The sequence below is a fragment of the Xiphias gladius genome, chromosome 1 (assembly GCF_016859285.1).
Source record: "Xiphias gladius isolate SHS-SW01 ecotype Sanya breed wild chromosome 1, ASM1685928v1, whole genome shotgun sequence".
Lineage (NCBI taxonomy): Eukaryota > Metazoa > Chordata > Actinopteri > Istiophoriformes > Xiphiidae > Xiphias > Xiphias gladius.
In genome coordinates this window covers 5714940-5737224 of record NC_053400.1, presented here as the reverse complement: position 1 = coordinate 5737224, position 22285 = coordinate 5714940, and the positions used below count along the sequence as shown (strand labels likewise).

At 39.5% G+C, this 22285-nt stretch overlaps 1 protein-coding gene across 1 annotated transcript in view; it reads left to right on the top strand.

Moving 5' to 3' along the window:
* The window catches only part of si:ch211-186j3.6 (neural-cadherin), a 299335-nt gene that overhangs the window by 107266 nt on the left and 169784 nt on the right, over positions 1-22285 (top strand). The window contains exons 7-8 of the mRNA XM_040139108.1: positions 2971-3113; positions 18653-18825. Of these exons, the coding sequence (XP_039995042.1) occupies positions 2971-3113; positions 18653-18825 (316 nt within the window). The remainder of the gene's footprint in view (positions 1-2970; positions 3114-18652; positions 18826-22285) is intronic.

Below are 22285 nucleotides of genomic sequence, written 5' to 3'. Positions count from 1 at the left end.
ATAAAGAAACACAGCACAGCATCTCCCCTCACCTGACTTGCTTATTGATCTGCAGAGAAGTGTGCAGCTTGCAAAGTGGCATGTCACTGATCTTTCCAGGCAGAACTAGTCCAATTGTTGTTGAGGCAGAAAGACAGCAGTGACAGAACATGATCACAGTGTTTAACTAATGAGAACACCTTGTTTTCAGTGCAAAAAGAATAGGCCTCGTTGCTAGGGCGGAGTGAAAGACGGAGATGTATGTTTATGACAGAATGTGTGAGTTACTACACCTGCATTTTAAAGGTGCACACACGGGCGGGCAATGAGTCATTGATAAATAGAAACAGAAGAATGAGCACATCTTTTAGTCTTACCTTTAAGCTCAATATGCAAAAAGGTGCACACACAAACACATAGGCAACAGTGGTTGGTTGAGGGGTCCGTCTGTTTGTCAGTCTGTTAGGCTAAAGCTTTGGCCTAGAGTGAAAAACGCCCACAATTGCATCAGTTAGGCCAAATTATGTTCTTCCTACTTATCCTTAGCGGACTGTCATTGGTGCACTTTCCAAGAAAAACAGTTCCCCACTGTAAACCGTATGTGGATTTTCTTGAGTGACCACAACATTATTTGTGAAAGGACAACCTGATGTGAAGTATTGTAAATTTAACTTGTCATTGCAGTGAATGCAATTTGCTGTCTGGGTGTTCTGGTGAATTTTCTCTAGTCAAATGGCATTTTCTTGATATCATTGATGTGATCTGTCCTATTCCTTCATGTTTAAATATAATGACACTTGACTTCTAGAAAGGTTTTTTAAACCAAGGGACACTCCGCTGGGAACAGCTATATACTTGCTCACTTAGGCTATCTTATTTATCCATTTCAATAAATAAAATGCAATAAGCAATATGTACTATTCTAATATTTATTGTAATGTACTCTTTCAATCATCAGAGTTCACTTAGCTGTCAACCCTGTAAAACTCTCAAATTCTCAAAAATTCTGACTTAACTCATCTTTTAATATTTGCTTCAGAAATGGTTATTTCTAAGTTTTAATTTAAAAGTAACCCATTCAAGATTCACCATAATATCATGTTAGTTAAAATGTCTTTTTCCTCATGCCAAGGCACTTCTTGATATTACCCTAATGACCCAGAGAGGCTGGCATGTTGTATTATGCAATGGTTTCAGCTCCTCCCATATGTGCAACTGAAATGTGTCCCAAGAGTGTGAACCTCATGTCAACAAGGTAGAGAGGCCAGCCTTTCAAGAGGAGTTTTGCTTTCAAGCACATCAGTGGTTCAGAGATGTCTTTGTAAGGCCAAAAGAGAGTTCAAAGCCGAGGTTCAAAGTGCTACACTACGATACAGATACAGAAGTGAGGGGGAATTCCAGAGCAAGGTGCTGAAATTAGTTTGGCATGCAGGGGCTGATAAAAAAAATGCATGTCAAGGCAAGTCAATCATTTAGCTTGAATGGGTTATATACAGTATATATAAAATACTTATATAACAGATTATCAGAGATACATAATTGTTAATTCATCACACTTAAAAGCATCTTCTTTTCAAGTAGCCTACCTTTAATATGCTTAATATTTATATGGGATAGCATTTCTTCTATTTACATGTACAGTATATCTATCTGTGCTTTTAATCACATCAGTATATCAAAATGTCATAATGTCTTAGAGGCATCTAACCAGAAGGTCAGTTTGTAGTGTAAAGATGATCTTATGATACTGCTGCTTCTTTTGTGCGGTGCTCAGAAAAGCATCACTTCAATGTTTACAAGCTTTAAACACAGTTGTAAAAGCATTGCTATCCAAGCTGATCTTTTCTTTCTCTGCTTCCTCAAGGATGCGTTCTTTCCCTGTCCCTTGTCCAAAGATTTAGGAGCCAGCAACAGACATACACACCATTAAATTTTGATTAGGGTTCACCATTCTGAATGTCCTCCAGGACAGTGATGCAGACCAGTAGTCAACACAACCAAAAAAACGAGTGCTGTGTTGAGAACCACTCCTATGTACTGTATGTTTTTTTACTGTAGGAGTATCACAGGGAAAGGAAGGTAGTTTGCACCATTACCACCCAACCCCACGTACTCCCTCTATCTCTTTGAAAGTTTTTAGATTGTAGGTATTCTATGATGGAAGGTTTGAAGGCAGGGTGGTGTGAGGGGGTCAGAGGTCCGTGATGCTGGTGGAAAACCTTGTATATCTTTGTGTATTTCATAGGAGGTATGATGGTTACCAGAATTATACCTAAAAGTGAATTTGTGAGGTTATTTTGAATCCTGCTCTGTTGTAGTTCTGTATGCTCCTCTTCAGGACTCTGCCAGTTTAGATCTTCAAATCAGTCTGATCACCACCTGGTGCTCATGGTGGAAGCAATTAACAAGCAGGTATAAAAGGAAACTAACAATGCTGTGCTCCAAAATATGTCTCTCATGAAACACATGACATTTAACATAGAGTGTATGTCTGGTATATGTAGTTTTTTTACTATGTTGAAAACCAGTTCCAAATGTGTCCCAGTATTGTGCGCCTAATGTACGATCACAATTTAAAAACCATTTACTTTTTGGGGAATCACAGTTAGGCCTCTTATGGCTGCAGTTGTAAACATTTGATGAGTTCTTCTTGGTCACAAGAGTGTAACTGCTAAATTTATAACAAAGTTATAAAGTATAGTGAGGGAAACATACTAATGCATTTGGTTGGTCTGTAAATGGATTAGCTTGTGACACACTTATGATTCATATCAATCAGTATATTTATATGGGTATTGCAGCAAGTTGCCGTTGTTCTGAAGCATTGAACTAATGGTCAAACATGAATTAGATGGAATTGATTTGAAACACTGACAAAACCTTGTTGAATGTGTATCATTTTCACCTCCACAGCTCAGTGTCAGAAGACACGTCTTCCTGCAGAAAAGTGTAGGTTAGGTGCTGATTGTGTGTTTGTATCTGTTCTATCAGATATCGGACGTTCGTCTCCGAAGACGCGGGCCCCAACACACTTGTTGCCACGGTGCTGGCAAAGGACCCCGACGGGGACGGGATCACATATAAGATCACCACAGGAAACGAGGAAGGCAACTTTGTCATTGACAGCCAAAAAGGTTAGATATGTTGGATTTTCCAAAAAGTCTGTCCTTTTCTTTTGTTCTTTGTGTCTGCACGTTAGTTCTCATTTAACTAACTATTGAGCGTTTTAATTTTTTACTTTCTTCACATCCTCAGGACACCCCTGTAGAATATGATTGCTGAAAGTCAAGACTAAAAGAGCTCATGACCAAATTGCTCTGCCCTTCAAATATTGGTTCCATAATGTGTTTTCTGCCCCTCCATAGTAGCAGACTGTATGCAAGACAATATGTAATGATGGTTGCATCTGCCTGCCTGCCTGTGTGTAGGCACTTTTATAAATGCAATACTTGACAGCAACTACATACTCAAGACACACGTATCCCCTACATAATAGTGCTTCATGAATTATTTTTAGCTCACTGCTTAAAATTTTAGGAGAAAAAATCTTAGAACTTTAGGTTGTTCAGGGGCCTGTTATTATTGTGTTTTTCACCTACGTGGATTTAGCACAGACTCTGAAATATCCACAAAGATTTTTTTTCCTTCCACAGTTATTTTAACCCTGCTTTGTGGTCTGCTGTCACTGTATTTATGTACACTCTATAAATGTAAAAGCATTGCAATTTGTCAAGCCTTCCTCAGAAAGTCTTGAAAATATGCTTCGCATAGTGTGTATAGTACAATTTTACGTCCTTCACCGTATCCACTACTCTGTGGATGAGAATGCCTCACCAGCCTTCCTCTTACTCTGAGAGGCTTTGTCAAGAATGTTTAAATCCTGACGGGTCATGTCATGGAGACATTAGAATAATCAGCCAAAGTGTGAGGAGTGTTTCCACATCTTTGTAAGAAAATACCATCTGAGGTTTATAGTCACACATCTCAATTTTCTCTAAAGCACGAACAGCAATGCCAGAAGCAATGAGAAATGGGAAACTAGGTTAATGATGCACTGTGTGTGCGTGCATGTCTGCGTGTGTGTGTGTGTGTGTGTGTGTGTGTGTGTGTGTGTGTGTGTGTGTGTGTGTGAGTGTATCTTTGTCTGTGTCTGAGTTTGTGTCTGCGTGAGGTAAGTAGGGGGAGGTTGGCAATTTCATAGTAGTTCAAACCTTTTGTAAATTGCAAACCCCTCTGAATCTGCATATCACATTATAGGGTAATACGATGACTTTTACAGATTCAATTACTCAAAACTTCAAGGCACAATTTCCTCTGTTCAGCAGCAATGACATTCACTGTCAGCTGATAGTGGCGGTCATTTTATCGAGCAGGGAGAAGACTTGTAGCCTATAACTCGATTCCATCGGCTATCAGATGATGAGTGCAGGCTTACTTTTGGCATTTATATTGTCTGGCTCTCATTTGCATTTAGTCGCATTGACCAAATTTATGCCTGTCATTGGTCATAAAAGGTTAACTTTTTATATCAAGTTCTCTTTCTCGCACCCACGAGCTTTGTATTAAAGTTCAGTTTCGAGGCAAAGTTAAATGTCTGTCTGGATGGTGGACACCTTCCAACTTACCTGCCTAATTTTTATTTATTACTACGTGTGTGCTATCTGCCTGCGGCTGGAAGCTATCTATTCAAATGATTGGTATTTGGTACACATCGATCAATTTGTCATTTATCTGTTAATCCATAGGATCACTATGAGGGGTGTTTATCAATGGAATATATTGTCTTACAAGATATTATATTACTGAGTAGTAATTCAAAGTCTGTTCTCTCTTGTTGTGGCTGTAACTGAGTGATGAAAAAAGATGCAGCACACACAGGCTGTCCCTCACAAATACGCTGCAGATAAATGTATTAATTATTCAGCTTTTCTGCCCAGTAATAAAGTTGCCTCACAGCCTGATAGCAAATGTACTGTGGCTTTATACCAGTCCTCTGCCCAGAGGTTGGCAACCACTTTTTTAGTCTGTAAGATTTCTGAAAATGCTTAACATCAATCAGCCACAACATTAAAAACACCTACCCGTTTCAATGTTGTCGCTGATTTGTGTATATACAACACTTGATGCAGTTTCCCAGAGGCCATGGTGGTGTTTTCAAATTGCTTCTTTGAAAACCAAACATATTAAATGCACTATGATTTAAAACAGAGAAAAGTAGCTAATTTTTAGATTTTAGAGGCTGGAACCAGCTGATAGGTGGTTTTCAAAGCAGTCGATTTGACAAGTCATAGTAGGAAAAGCACAGATTTTATTAATACTTATACTGAAGTGTCCCAGTTGACCGTGACAGTACAACAGTGAGCCAGCAACAATACCAGGGCCCTGAAATTGAGGCATCAGCCATCATTCATTTTATTATTTGCATGTGCTCTTCTTATTATGACATGTCAAAATGTCTTCAGAGAAAAAGGCTTAGGTTTGGAATTTAAAATTGACAAACTAGAATGGCACTCAGAGAGCGCAGACCTCTGCCAAGGCCAATGTCAAACAACATACACCAGACATCAGAGAAAAAAAATTCAAATTCATCGTACATGATCCGGATCTGCCCAAAATGTTCTTCCTTGGCCAATGTCACATCCCTCCACCAAGTTTGGTGCAAATCTGTTCACTAGCTTTTGTGTAATCCTGCTGACAAATGAATAAACAAACAGACACAAGGGAAAACATAACCTCCTTGGTGGAGGTAATGACTGAAATGTCCGGTGCCCAAACACATTTGTTTTTGTTAATGTCTAATTAGAACTCAGGCGGAAGATGGGTGGAGCTATACTGGGAAATATGACATTACCACCAGTCTTGTACCTATAAGAAAGATAAAGTTATAGTCTGTCCCGCCCTAGCATGTGCAACAAAACTAGTAGGAGAGTTGGGGGGATGTCGGTCAAACAGCCACTGACACAGCCACACAGTCCTGAATCAGGGAAAATGTGAACGAATGAAAACACCTGTGTGGGCTTACCATGGACCTTTAAAGGATAGGTCAGGTGATGTTTTTCTTACTGTCAGCAACTACCATGACAAGTACCAAACGAACAATGTATCCTACTAAAATGTATTTCCTGTGTATCCATAGCCTGATATATCCTGTTCCTGTGTGCCATAGAGCTCCATTGTTTTCAAAAAACTATTAAAACACGTTAGTGACCCACATCACTGGGTGACATGTACCACTGTAACTATTACCAAACTGATCTGCCATACCCTCTCCTGCTGCCCTACGTACTCACTAGTGCACCAAATGCGTCTTTTTTCTGCAGGTGAAAATGGTACCTAACAAAAATACTATTTACTTCTGTTTAGAATTGCAACAATTAGTTCTCACATGTCAGGTTGGGCTGCTTTTTGTCTGTTTTACATGATTCTTAGCTGAATATCTTTTTGTTTTGCAGTAATATTTGGACAAAATAACTATTTTATCACATGCTATAGACTAGTCATTTATTGAAAAAAAAATGTACATGTGCAGAGCAGGGGCCAAGGATCAGACTCCCAACCTTGCAGTTAGTTGACAAGCCACTCTGCCCACTGAACCACAGCTGCCCATTGTAGTAGTGCTTGCAAAAAACTACAGTACTCTGAAAAGAGGGAGCCGTGAGGTGCAAAAGAGTGAAAGATTTTGATATGGTCAATATTTGCATGAATACTGGCACCAGAAGGTATGTGGAACACAGAAAAGGCTTGGATCAGCAGCTACTCTAGACTGCTACATGTTTTGAGCTTGGCGCTCTTCCTCAGGCGGCAAGGAGACGATTATGTTGATGTATCTCTATTAAACAGAAAGAGGGCGGGGATTGACCTGGTAAATGTGTCATTCAGAGAAATAGCGGCGGTGAAAATAATGATAATAATACAAAAAAATAATGGAATGCCAAAATTTTTGACTTATTGAGTCGGCTTCCTCCTCTCTACATCTTTTGTGGCATTTCTATATATGGCTAGATATGGCCTTCACACTCTATCAATAATGTGAGTTGTTTTGTATTATAGTCATTATTGTTTAGTGTAAATGGTTTCACTGAATGACACATCTACCACATCATTTCCTGCCTTTTCTCTATTTCTCGAGACAAATCAGCATAAACTGTTTCCAAGTTCGAACCACGTAGCAGTCCAAAGTAGCTGCTGATCCAAGCCTTTTCTGCACTGTATGTGACATTTAGTGCCTGTATTCGTGCACGCTTTGAGCATATTAACATCTTTAACTTTTTTCCAATTTACAGCCCCCTCCCCCCTTTGTCTGAGTACCACTGCTGACTTGTTTGGGAAGCCTTTCTCTCTGCAATTTTTTCCTCGTTTCTTAAAAACTACGGTGCCCATTTGTTTTAGGAACTTGTGCTTTTTAAAGCTTTATGTCTTCAGTAGGAGCAAATAAGACTGGGCCTGAGAGTCACAGACAGGTCGGCAAAGTTGTAAAGTGTCGAGAGATGCTGTAATTTTTTGTGCTTCCCTTTTGTTTACATTTATTGATGACAAGAAAAATATGAAATATGACCAAGCAATCAATGATCAAAGTTTTTGGAGATGAATTTTCTGTCGATTGACTGATTAAATGTTTCAGTTCTCCTATACAATTACACTGTATCTGTCCGCATAAAAAAAAATGTAACTGGAAATAGAATTTATTTAGATAGATAACATTTAAGTGAGGTAGAAAAGTCATTATACATGCAAGTCAGAGGAGGTGAGAAGAAGGAAGAAATTCAGTTTCTTCAGCACAGATCTGAGCTGCTTGGATCGTGCTGTCGTGTCCTTCCTCTATGTCGTTATTACAGTCTTTAGTAAGCACACCGTTGGTGGATTTAAAGTAAATCAACCGACAATCAGTAATATTCACACGTGTACAGACACACAGATGGGAGTGAGCCTAATGCAGATCCACACAAGTGCAGACCGAATTGTTTAGTGCGGGAGCCAAAGTGTGACACCATATTACTTGTAATATGATCCATTATGTTGTTTCAAAGAGCCCAGTCTTTGGACATTAAATATATTTTATGACTCTTATAATAGAGGTGAGCACATTAGATTCTGCCCAGCCTCTCCAACCCATCTCATTCTCTCTCTGCTACCTCTGAAGACCATTTATTGCAACCCCTTTACTAAATGTCTGACAATCCTTTGTGCGTTGTTTTCCTCCCTTCTGGATTCCCTCTCCATGTTAATTTGACTGTAACTCAACGTAGAATACAGTGTGTTTCCCTGAGATTTAAGGCCGTCATTAGGATCCAAGCAGGCCAGTCAATATGATGATCACACTCCTCCTGTTAAAACCCATAAATACCAAAACACCCACTCCATTGGAGGAGAGGCAGTATTTACTGACAGCTAAGGGGAAAATGCTGGCGCCAATAAACAGGCTTCGATCATTTCCTTTTTTTTCCCCGTTAAGTTTTATGGCATTTTGGAAAAGAGTATTTCTATGAGAGGGATGTGGAAGGTGAGCTTGTTTTCAGTGTGATGGGATAGAATTCACCGTCCTGTTGTCTTGTTTTATTTCTGTTATTTAGTCTTCCCTCCTAGACTGCTCGCCTTCTATCCACTGTGTGTTTGGTAGGATGTGCTGACCTGTGTTTGATCCCAGCTTTATGTAACAAACCCATTTCGTTTCGCCCTCATTCTTTTCCCGTGTTCCCTCTGGCAAATATATTGTTATTCTCTCTTTCTCTCCTTCCCTACTCCTCTTTGTAGTCTTTTTTAAAGTTCCTTCTTTCTTTGTCACTCTTCCTTTTACCCCTTCTCTTCACCTCTCCCTGTTTCTCTCCCAGCTCCAGCCTGCAATTTTTTGGCATGATGCTGACTGGAGAAGCCCCCCCCACCACTATTACACTGTTTTGTCCTCTGTCCACTCTATTGTCTCTCACCCATCCCTTGCTTTGTCTTTCTACTTCCTCCCTCCTGGCTGTCTTCATGTGAAGTGACGGCTGCTCACTGACCCCAGAGGAAACATCTTCTCCATCTTCAATAAGTGATGATATGTGCTGGCCCTGTTGGCAGCAACACCCACACATGCACATACACACACAGTGTATTTGGATGTGTGGGTACTTTTATTGAATAATAAACCTTCTCATGCACATACACATAAAATTTGGCTTGTATATGTACAGAAGCATGCAGGCATGCTGTTATACACAAGACATTAAATTGTAGATTCTTACACACACCAGAGACACAGAAGCACTGTATAGGCAACACACAGACTCACCCAGCAAGCAGAGGAAGTATACTGGCACTGACACTAACACACACAGAGATAGAAACATTTGGAGACCTGGAAATATACACAAAGGAACATGCGGACACTATGCACTCACTCACTTACACTGTAAACAGGCATGCATGTACACACGCGCACAGGCACACAAAGACACATGAACAAACACCTACCTGTATACACCGAATTACACACAGAGCCAAACATGTTTGTTCAGGCCAACACATAAACCCAGAGACACACACACACACACACACACACACAGACACACACACACACAGCCAAAACCCATACTATTGGGACATATCTCATAGATTAGAACAGACGTTTGCTGTTTGCTTTGTTCTTGGAATGTCCTAAAACCTTTTCCATGTCCCAATTTCAACCACTTACCCAGCATGTGTTGCTCTCATCTAAGGCTTTTAGGTCCTATTATATGTTTATGCCAACCAGAGGCAGAGTAAAGCAGGGATCGGACTAAAGGGCGCCTGCGGTGTTCCCTGTATATGTAACAGAGCGAGCAGGCCGTACCCTCTCTCTGTGGCTGCCTGCTGCCTCTAGTAAACTGGTCACATTTATCTGGCCTTCTGTCTCAATTCATTAAGCATGAGTTCCGTCCACGGCACTTTTGGAGCAGCGTGGGTGAAGCGAGAGAAGGGTGGACTAGAGCTTATACTCTTAATGCATCTTCATCCTATGGGTATGAGTGTTTTTCTTTTTAAAATTCATGATTCTGGGCTAAGAGTCAACCTTTCTGTGTCAGTGTATGTTTTAACTGTTTGATTTCACCAGTAAAAAGATAGCAGGGGAAATGAAAAAAACAACTTGTGTTTTTGTTTTAACAGCAGAACACAGAAATAAGAAAACTATTTAAATTCTCCTTTTGAGAGTTATATTTAAAACCCCAAATATAACTGGATTAGTTGTTTTTTTGATTGTCGCTGGTGTCAAAATACCATTTTTTGGCGGCAGAAACGAAATTTTTTTTTTTTTTTCATTTTCTGAAGAAGACACAAAAACAAAAATATATGACCTGATTTCCCTCAGTATGATTAACAGTTAGGAAACCAAAATATAAATTGACTATTAGATTTTTACATGTGGGTGGGACTTATTCTAACCTTGAACCCCATGTCAAAATCAGGGTTTATCATATTTTACGTGTTTGATGACATTTCGACAAATACAGCCTATAACATTAAAAATTATATTTAATTAACAACAGATAACAGGATTGGGGGTCGAAGAGCTGACGACACGCTGTTGGGAGGTTCTGTTGATGAGAGAGTGCAGCTGAAGATATTAATATCGCAATAAGGGAGATCAGACTACTTTTGAAGCTCCACAACATGTTTGTGCATACATTACCCCATTACATTAGAGTTACTTTAAGAAACATTTTTGGAATATATCCGGGGTGCCCAGTTACCTTGCTCACCATACGTAATGTAATAGTGAAATTTAATATATTATATTCACTTACTAAGTGAACTGCCATGACAACATTTGGCCACTGCATGTCTCTGTATACAGCGACCATGTCTTATAAAAGACTTTTGATCGGCTACTTGATGGGAAAACAAGCGGGGCATCTCCACGTGTACGTCCGTTGTGGACAAAGCCCAAATATGCAGACAACCCTGGCATTTATCTGGGATGTATAGACTGTATGAGAAGCTTTCACACTCAGTCTCAGTTCAGTTTTTGTTGTCCCTATCAAGCAGCTGATGTGCCAAATCATCAGTAAATATTCCTTTAAATGGAAATATTTTGGCATAGTCACATTGACATGATTGGTTGAATGCAACCAATTCATAGCTTACAGACTCAGATATTAAAAGATTTACACACACAAAATAATCATGAAAACTTCACAATATATGGTCATTTATTTATGTACACATAGTATACACAGAAAGAAATATGAAAATGGGATACAACGTCAAAGTCAAAGCGAACTTTATTGTTATGCAAGACCATACAACAAGCAGTGCACAGCAGAATGAAACTGTGTTTCTTCTACCCCAGTGTGCTGCACTTTCTGTTTACCATATATAAAACAAATGAGGATGATACACACATGCCTTTAATAGACATGCACAATGCATAACACTGTGTGAACAATGACAACAAGAGCATAGCGGCATTGGATAATAGCAACAGATTAAATGTATGACAGTATGATTATCAAATATATGATATGATAAGGATAAACGTCAATTAAAAAATCACAACATTAATTCTCATAATTACAGGGGCCTAGTTTAGACAACACACAACTAATTAATTAAATGGTGGGAGAGCGAGGGAGTGATTAGTCCAGACCAACTTGAAAAATAAGGAGGAAAAAGATTCCGATTAGGAAAATAGGCTACATGATAAATCTAGCTTTATTGAAAAGTGATGAAACTATTTAGTAATGCAACTATAGGCTGCCTTACAAAGACCTAAGAAGACCTTGGAAGGCTTGTGCACATGATGAATGGACAGGATTCTACGGAAGCGTTTTGTAAGGATAACGCCAATGGCGACTGTGTGGTCCATAGGCGGTTTCTGGCTCAGGCAGGGGTACATCACACTGGTCAGCTGAAGACATGAAGCTCAGTGAAGATGTATTTGTCTAGGTATCACAAACTGTTATTTTGACATGGGGTTCAATGTTACCCCAAGTCCCATCCACACGTGAAAATCAAATAGTCAACTTACATTTTGCTTTCTTAACTGTAAAGCATATTTTGTATCTTTTTAAGGAGATTCTTTTTCCTTCTGTTGTCAGCCGAAAATGATATTTGATCCCAGCTACAGTTAAAAAAAAAAAAGATAATCGAGGCATATTTTGGTTTCTGAATATAAACCGAAAAAAGGAGAATTTAAGCTGTTCTTGTTTCTGTGTTCTGCTGGTCAGACGAAAAATGACAAAAAACAAGGTTTTTTGTTTTTTTTCATTTTCCCTGCTATCATGCTATTGGTGAAATCAAATGGTTAAAACGTGCACTGACTTTTCCGATATTAGAAAATCTAAACATAACTACGTCTACTACTACTATGTCTGTTTATCACCACTGCTTTACTGACATTTTGCTACTACTGCTATCATTACTATGGCTACTTTTCGACTGGAGTAATTCTATTTATAATGTCTGTAGGGGTCTGTAAGTATTATTAAAATTAGCGAATTATTGAAAAGGAAAAGAAAAAGAAATTGTGGTGCTCAAAGAATTTAAAATACATTTACAGACAATTTGTCTTTCCGGAAACAGTGCCCATGTCACTCTGGATAATCAACATAGCACACAGCCAACATTTTTCTTAGGGACTGTAGCTTCAGAGAAAACTTCAAGAGAAAAGTTCAATTTACATCCGTTTTGGAGGCAGGGATCTTCAAATATCTCAAAACTTGGGTAAACAAAACCAAAAAGTATTTATTTTTAACCAGCTATCCGCATTGCTGTAGAGATGGCAATATTGGTTGGTTGGTCCACCACTTTGGTTTGGACTGAAATATCCTATTGGATAGATTGGCAGAAAAATTGTACAGACATTCATGGTCTCTCTCAGGATGGAACCTAATGATTTTGGTGATTCTCTGATTTATCTTGTAGCCTGCTGGTGGCACTACATTTACCCACTGATATATGTCATCAACTGTCAGATAAATTGGCACAATTTTCTGTACAGACATGGTTCCCAGACTTTACCCCTTACCACCATGAGTCTTAAGTGAAATATCTTACTAACTATGAGATGATTTGTTATGACATTTGGTACAGACATTAATGCAGCCCTTAAAATAAATCATCAGGTGAAAATTTCTAATTTCTCCGATAGCTTGGTTTATGAATAAATGCAAAACTGATGACGCTCCCCATCAACCTAAGCTGCACATTCTATTTACCATGGGTACCTGCAAACACTGCTAAACCTACTATAACTCCTGTGATTGTGAGCATGTTAGCATGCTGACATTAGCATTTAGCTCAAAGCATTGCTGTGCCAATGTAGAGCCTCACAGAGCCATCAGCATACCTGAGGACTCTTAGTCGTGTTGTTATTTGGGTGGAATAACCCTTTAATTTATAAAGCACCTATCAAAGTTTTGCTAGAACACCCTTGGCCCCTACTGTATATGCACAGACTTAACATTTACTGTATATCTAGCTCCTACTGTATCACTTGCTGTTCATAATAGTAGCTCATAAAGATAAAATTGATGCCAATATTAATTGTAGTATCGAAAGAATCTGCATTTAAATGTATAGTTATTAATCTTTTGTGACCAGTGTTTAGCGAACCAAGTCAGTTGCTCTTTTTGTTGCAGACAATTGTTCTAATTTTAGTCTCACTGTACCTCTTTTTTTATCACCATCTCTCATAAGCTAGTCTACAATGTAGCCTCTATCAGCCCCAGCCATGCACTATACAATAGTCTGTTTAGATGTGGATAATGGGAAATTGGGAGCAAAGCATCCAGGCTACTGTTGTTTTAGAGGATGAGCAAATTGCTTTTTTTATCGTAGGAGGTTTCGGTGTCCTGGTGGGAAAGGGAGAGGTTTGGCCTGAGTACATCCAGCTAATGAAATGGCCAAACTTCATCTGAAAGTCAGCAACACTAACATGGAATAAGTGTCCATAAATAAAAGTCTGGCCTACAGTCCTGGTTGAAACTATTGTCACCCCTGAATTGTAAGTACAGAATTTAGAAAATCTTCAGAAATGAATGCAAATGAACCAATTTTGTATAATCAGAATATTTAATAACATGTCCAAAGTTACTGAACAAAAAAAAAAATCTTTCATGCTGTGAAATAAAAAATACATAGATAAAATACATGCTTGACACAATTATTAGCACCCTTTTTATGAATTTAAACTTGTTCCTCAAACAAAATAAAAAACAAATAAGACTCACCTGTGCTTAATTTTCAGTGTTCACATGACCTGAATTAACCAGGGGGGACTATTGTTTTCAGTTTCTTGTCTTCACAATGGTGAAGACAAGCAAGTTGTCTGAGAGCATCAAAAATGCTATTATAAAAAAAAACATGACAATTCCAAAGGCTACAAGGCAATCGCCAAAGATCTTATAATCCCTGTTTCCACAATTTGTAATGTTAATAAGACATTTCACAGTCATAAAATTAGCTTCCAGGAAATGGTGCTAAGAAGATACTCAATGAGAGAAGTCTGTGAAGGTTGATGTGGACTGTGGAAAAACACCACGCAAGACATGTAAAGAGCTTCAGGCTGACCTGGAGCAATCTGGAGTGGTGGTTTCGGCCTTTACTATACGTCGCACACTAAACCAAGTGGGGTTCCATGGGCGAAGGCCAAGGAGGACACCACTATTGAAAGAAAGGCACAGAAGAAAATAACTGATGGTTCCCCTGATGGACCTTTAGGGAAAAGGCCCAGTACTGGTCAGTGGCCCGGGGGTTGAGAACATCTGTATGGTGAGGGCACCAGCTTGCTTAGTTTTATCCATGCTTTTAAGAAAAACATTCAAATTGTACATATATGTATTCTTTTTCACTGATGGACCACAAGAGAATATCAGTCGGTACGTTATCAAGTCTATGAACAGCCACCTCAGGTTTGAAAAAAACACCAACATATAGTTAGGATCTGGATTTGAACCTGTTCAGCCAGGGTCCCGTGATCTTGACAATGTACGAGCTTGGGCCAGGGAACAACAAAGCAAGGCACTGCGATACTGTATGTTTTAATATTGTACCACAGATTGGATATCCACATAATTTAATGTGAAAATCTCCAGTGAGGAATTCATTGATCCCTTCCTGTTGTATGGTTAAAAAAGATCACAATTCTTTGATTGTGTTAAAGTTCTATACATTAAGTGGTTAAAAAAATGCTGTACTGTCCTGAACATTTGTTGAAGATTGAAGGTTAAAAATTGGCACCGCTGCAAGATTGTAAGGCTTTGTTGGCTGATCCTGGGAATATCAATATTTAGGCATATTTAGGTGTTCTTGACTCGACTAGATGTTGTGAAGGGTTTTTCTTCACCGAGGAAAGAATTCTGAGATCATCCACTTTAGTTGTCTTCCGTGGTCCTCCAGGCCCTTTGGTATTGATTAACTAACCAGTTCATTCCTCCCTATTAAGAATGTACCAAAGTGTCAATTTGGCCACTCCTAAAGTTTCTGCCATCTGTCTGATAGATCTGTTTTGTTTTTTCAGCCTAATGATGACCTTGGTCGATTTCATCGACCAATCTTTTGGGCTGCATATTTAGAGTTCCCATGAACATCTACCAAATGCCAATTTAACATTTTGAATCAACTCCAGACCTTTTATTTGCTTAATTTGTCATGAAATAATGAGGGAACAGGCCACACCACGCCTTGAAACTGATCAATCACCTATCCAATTACTTTTGAGCCTCTAAAAATGGGGGACTATGTGTAAAAATGGCTGTAATTCCCAATGGCTTGTAACGGTTGATGTGATCATTATTGTTAAACCCCTTGCGTTAAAGATGAAAGTCTACACTTCAATCAAATTTAGATGGCTTCGTTTCAAATCCATCGTGGTCATGTTCACATGCAAAATTACGAAAATTGTCTCACTCTCCTAATACTTATTTAACTTACTGTATGTGTCACTGTATATGACAAAGTGTATGTGACACGTCTTTCTTCAAGCAAAAGCTCCCTCCTCCTCCACCTCTACGGCTGTAAATTGGAACACCCCCCCCCCCACACACACACACACACACACACACACACACACACACACACACACACCTTTATGCATGGACAGCAGTGCCAGGGAACCAGCCATTGTGACAAACACCTTGAGGCAGACACCCCCTCTATGGCGATCTTCCATCTCTTGTGTAACAACACGCACACTCTCAAACGCAAACAGAAGGGACATATCATACATGTGCAGTTCAGAAATTAAGGGCTTGTGTAGCATTACCTTGACTACAACAGAAATTCTTCTCTTTGCTTCATCTTGTTTCCTTTGCATGTCATTTTGAAAGACTCGTGTTCAAATCACTTAATGCAAGTCTTCTGTCCACATGTATCATGCTGCTGCAGTTGCTGTGAACACAGACAGATAAAAAAATAAAATTAAAAATAAAAATCATTCATTTTCTGGCTGTAATCTGTCTCATCAGTTCCCTTGGTCTGGTAAACAGAGATATAAGATGAATAGTATACACACATATATCTATGATAAGTGTACATATGATTCCAATTCCAGGGTCTCTTGTGAAACAGCAACCAAATGAACACATGACAGCGATAGCACCTGCCCCTGGCTCTGAAGATAAGGAAGATGTAAGAAGTGTGTCCACACTTTTAGCATACACACACACTACTCGCACACACACAAAGTAAACAGAGCACCAAAGAGTGAGATGAATACAGAGTGGAGGAGAGTAATTCAAAGCAGAGAGTGGGATGCAGATGAGACGCCTACGCCAGACTGAAAGAGAGAGTCAGCGAGAGAAAGAGAGACAGAGGATGAAATGGAATGCCAGAATGACAGCGCTACAAGGGAATACCAATCAATTTAACTATTCATATGTTGTGCAGCCATAATTAATGAAATCCTTCTCACAGCTAAAAGCTAAAAAAAGAAAGTTTGTGTCCATTAGAAACTTCTCTCTCTTTCAGGGCTCAGCCTTACGAAAACAGCAGGAAAAGTGTGAATGGTAATGTGGGTTATCTTCAGCCTTCTCACTGCACTCTGGTAACATGTTGATTATGTTGATTATTTCTTCACTCTATTTCATACATTTCATACCTCCAGGTTTCCCAGAGTGCTGTTGCCACTACACTCGTACAATTAATCAGTGATCTCCGACAGTTCAATCCAAAATCTGTAAATTGTGTTTTCCAGTTATTAACCTTTCTTCCTACCTAAAAGGGTCATTTTCTGACCCTTTTGGAGAGCTGCCCAAACAGGATCTTACAGTAATGTCCATTTTAGGAAGCGAGTCTGTCTCACATTTTAAGTCCCATTATTTTTCCTCTCAGGAAAGATGACAGAGTCCAATTTGTTTTCATAGCATATCCATGTGTTCAGTAAAGTGCCACAAACAAAGCAGAATAAGACAGATCACACTATGATTATCAAAATTCGCTTTGCCCTGTAAAATACGAAACTGTCTGAATACCATTACAAGATATGAAATAGTGGTTATTATTTTTTTTATTATCAAAACACTTTGTTACCATATAGGTGTGGTTGGTGTAATGGTTTGATTGACTGATGATTTCAAAGCTAGGTGGCATGTTGGTTATTGGAGCCGGTTTTCACCCCTTTTACACTGACAAGCTGCTACACTTTACTCTGCAAAACATCAACATACTCTGCTTAGAAAGTAGATAAGTGTCTCACCTTAAACTGTCTTACAAGCTTTATGACTAAGCAAGTATATTCATGTAGGTAAATGCTAACTTCTGTTGGCATGTTGCTTAAAAGTCTCTTGGAGGTTCTGATGTTATCAACTACAGGGACTTTCTTGCCTGAACGAATTCAGTTAGGGTTTATTAGCTACTTATAAAATTACTGTTGAGTAAACTAGTGTTTTTACTGGATACTTATAGAAGCGGTTTTAAATGAGTACTTTTCAGTTTTATTATAAAGTATGAATATTTGACGGAAGTTTGGAAATTTTTACCCAGCTTTGGACCCTTTTAGAGTCAGACACTTGTGTGTTCAAATGTTACACTTGAGTAAACAGACTTATGGGACTGAAAATTACAGATATAGAAACGCCTGTGCTTTTGTTTTTTGCTAAAGCAGTTGGTTGACATGTGAGATCTTTTTTTTTTGCATGTAAGTTTGGCTTTAGTTATGTTTTCTAGCCTGTGAAAAGTATGAGCTGCACCAATTGATGTCAACCCAGATTCTGAAGCAGTCAGTTAAATTGGCAACATCAATATTATTAAAAATTTGTCAAAATCTAAAATCTAAATCTAAATCCGAAATCTAAAAGGACTGGATCTAAACTTTAACATAAATCTAAAACAAGCACACACAGAGTTGACTGTTACATATCTGCAATGCCCAAATGCTAAACTGGATTGGGTCTGAACTTTTTGTACATCAAAACATGAATGGAAGTCTGACAGAGTTGTCATCACCATCATATTAACAGCTCTCACTGATACAGATATAACAGACCACATAATTTTGGAATTTTCACTTTTATTTGATTGACAGTGAAAATACAGAGGGGAAATGTGCGTACACACTGAGACCAATTTTGGTTTTAGTGCACTGCTGAAGGACACTCTGACATGTGGATGGATTCCCTTCATCTCAGACATAAAGGTTGAACATACAGACAGCAAGCATTAACTCTTAAAACAGCTGATGAAGTGTGTTAACCACGGCCAACCTTATGTGTGGTTGCAGGGTTGATCCGTTTGCGCTCCAGCCCACCCCCCCGCCTTCAGGGTGTTGAATATCTCCTCAATGTTACTGCAACGGATGACAACGCCTCAGGCGGACCTCAGGCATTGTCATCCACGGCCCAGGTCATCGTGGGAGTGGACGACGTGAATAACAACAAGCCTGTCTTTGAGAAGGTAAGAGGGGCAATCACATGCACATCATAAACAATGTTTAGACTTGCTCATTATCTGCTTGTGTTTGGAAAGATGTCGAATCTACATCCGCTCTCCTGGTCTTCCTTCTCCACTCCTTAATATAACACAACGACTGCTCACTACCGTATATCCCTTTCTTTACAAGTTCTCTTTTTCTGCCTCTGTCCATCCAATGTAATCACTCCTGTGTCTCCCTCTCTTTGTCTTTCTATCTCCTCTATTTATTAGTCTCTATCTCTCCTCTCTGGAGGTGTGATTACCCAGCTTGACCCTCATCTTTGCTCTTTCGTCTTTCTCCCACATCATCTCGGTCTTTTAATTAAAGCTTTGAGGGATGTGGGAGAAATCCCGACTGACCCGCTCTAAAAGTGCTACGTCTCCACCTGCTTTTTTCTAACCATGTTTCAATTTTAAATGAGGTGACTTTTCAAGCCCCCCGAGGCATCGTGAGCCAAGATTAGGAGCGCGGGCTTGCTGAGTAAACCTCGCTCACTTTCTCCCGGGGGAAAGTGAGCGCCAAGTGTTTCCCTTTTGGCTTAACCTCTTAGCTGGAAGAAACAGAGGGATGGGCGACAAGATGAGAGTCAAGATTAAGAGAGAAGAGGAGAACAGAAGGATTCCTGGTCTACAGTGTTTCATGTGCTCTGTAAATCTCAGGAATCTCCTGCTGTAATCATACAAAAGTCTATGATTCATTCTTTTCTCTCTGCTGGCAGGATGCTGATTGCGACGGACCAACTAGCCCCTGATTTTGTATTTATAGTAGCAAAAAATACCCAGGTTGGACATTCATAACATACTGTGTAGGAAAAAAGAGCAGAACCGGACAGTGCATATCTCACTACATGTATGACTACAGTTTTGAAAACAAAAACAAAGCGCATAGGAACAATATGTACAAAAATAACCATCCAACAAAGCTGCTACGGAGTGTGTACTGAATTCAGCATTTGTTGCACAGTAACTACATACCTGATTCCATCCATCCATCTACCCACCCACCCATTCTATGCTGCTTACCTGGGATCATGGTGGCAGAAGGCTAAGTAAGGTAGCCAAGATTTCCACCTACCAAACCATGTCTTCCAGCTCCTCCCGGGGTATCCCTAGGTGTTCCCAGGTCGAATCTGATATCGCTCCAGCTTTTTCTCGAGGTCTCTTCCCACTCCCCACACCTCAACTGGCTCTTTTTAACCTAAAGACCTCATTAAGCGGATTGGGTAAAGGCTAGATGCAACAGATCCACAGTAAACACAGTTTCTTTGTCAATGTCAATACAAAATTCAGTGTTTGCACTGAGTCACATTCATTCAATCACACATGACCAACAACTTGGTTTTTAGCACCACAGCAGGCCTCATGTCACTTTAGCTGAACATTATCCCTGTGAGTTCTGTGCCTTGGGATTAGAGGATTTTTAAACTGGGGGAAAAAGAGAGAACTGATATCAGATTGCTAGTTTTTATGAGCTGGTACCCTGACTTGAGGTATGGAATCAGTATCAGAACAGAAGAAGTTGAATTGGTTCATCCATAAGCCATCTCTGCTAATTCCTGCGCTCCTTACCTTATCAAAGGTTGAACCCAGCCACCCTGCAAAGGAAACTCACTGCGGCTGCTTGTATCTGCAATTTCATTCTTTCAGCCTTTACCCAAACCTCATGACCAAAGGGCCGGGTTGGAACTTTGATCATCTGGTATATCCGGAGCTCTTCATTCAGATTCAGATCCTTCTTCGGCATGACACCCTGGGGCAATGCCCCCATTACATCTAACCAAGCCACCTATCAACCTCAAATTCCATCTTACTCTCACTTGTGAGCAAGATCCCAAGATATGCAAACTCCAGAGAAGTACCATGGTGTTAGACTTGGAGGTGCTGACTATCATCTAAAATTGCTCATGACATCTTTTTGTGTTTAGACTCCTTTTTAGTGTTTGTTTGGGATGGAATGTCTTTTACTCACCCTCTGTATAGTTTCTTTCACACTGACTGAGCATTTGTAACAAATAGCTCGCACTTTTACCGTTCTAAATAATTGCATGGGTGAATGCTTCCATAATCTATCAAAGGCATAAAGCAAAATGTGAAGCACCGAAAAAAAAAGAAACATCTGATGACTACAGATAGAATGGTTGAAAGGGTGGAGAAAGGTAAAGATTTGTTGCATGATAGAAGAATAGGGGATGGATTAAAGAAAGATAGGAAGAATGAGAGGAGGCAGGAAGTGAGGGAACATAAGAATAGTAAAAAAAATAAGTTCCCCTGTCATTAATTAGATGTCAAAGAACGGCATCAACGAGCAGTACTGAAGGATTCCTGCCCCTCTGTGTCTCTGGCACATCAGCATCAATGCTCCAGTGACAGTGGCAGGGAAAAAAAAGAAAGATGGAGTTGATGGAAATAGAGTAAGAGAGAAAAAGATGAGAGACCATAGAGAGAAGAATTGGGGTAGAGAGAATAGAGAGAGTGAGTGAAACACAGACGGGATTCAAATGAGGATAATGGCTCTTTATGTGTGTGATTGACAAAATCTTTGAGAGCCCGAACAGTGAGCAGCTTCTGTACCTTGCTGGGATTTCTCACCATTTTAAAACACACGTTTTCTTTTTTTTAATCTTTTCATTGTTGGTGTTATCCTTTCATATTCATTAAATGATGTTGTACAATTTTATTGCAGAACAACATTCCTCTTGAAAGTACAAATCCTTTGAGATGGAAAGGATACACTGCCATCCCTACTGCACAAAATCTGTTTTCCAGCACGTCCTCTTACAAGTCTTGATACGTCTGGGTGCTTATAAGGAAGTGACCATCTGCATGCAGTGGTAGGGATGGAAAATCAGTTGCATGCAGTCTTTTTGACGAGATGTTTTCGTGTTTTCCGGGCAAGGAAGCATTGTCCTTGGACTTTTAGTAGTAACAGTTGGGCTGTCCTCTGCACTTCACCAGTTTAATGTCTCTCTGCAGTCTGATTTGGGAACAGAGGCCTATATGTCTGAGCTATTCGTTGAACCCCCCACAGATATTTGTTTGCAGATCTTGGACTCCACTTCATTCACACTTGTTACACTAACTGAATTAAATATATTTGCTATGCAGATGAACTGTAAGCTGCCATGAGTTATAATACTGGGATAAGAACATTTCATGGTCAGACTTTAGTATTTAGCCACGGCAGTTGTATTCTGACAGTTATGTGGCGAGGGTAATATTATTTGGAGAAAGAGTCTTCATTATCGTACATATGGCAATCTTTAGTTAGTACACGCAAGAGCGTTCATGCACTCCCACTGGTATTTTCCTGCATAAAAGGAATAGATTTTGGCTAGAATTCCTGGTAAATCCCAGGATTTCAATTCAACAGAATTTGACTCAAATGGAGAAACAGGCGTTAATTCCTATACTCTAGGTGTATATGTATCGCATTCAGTTTTTT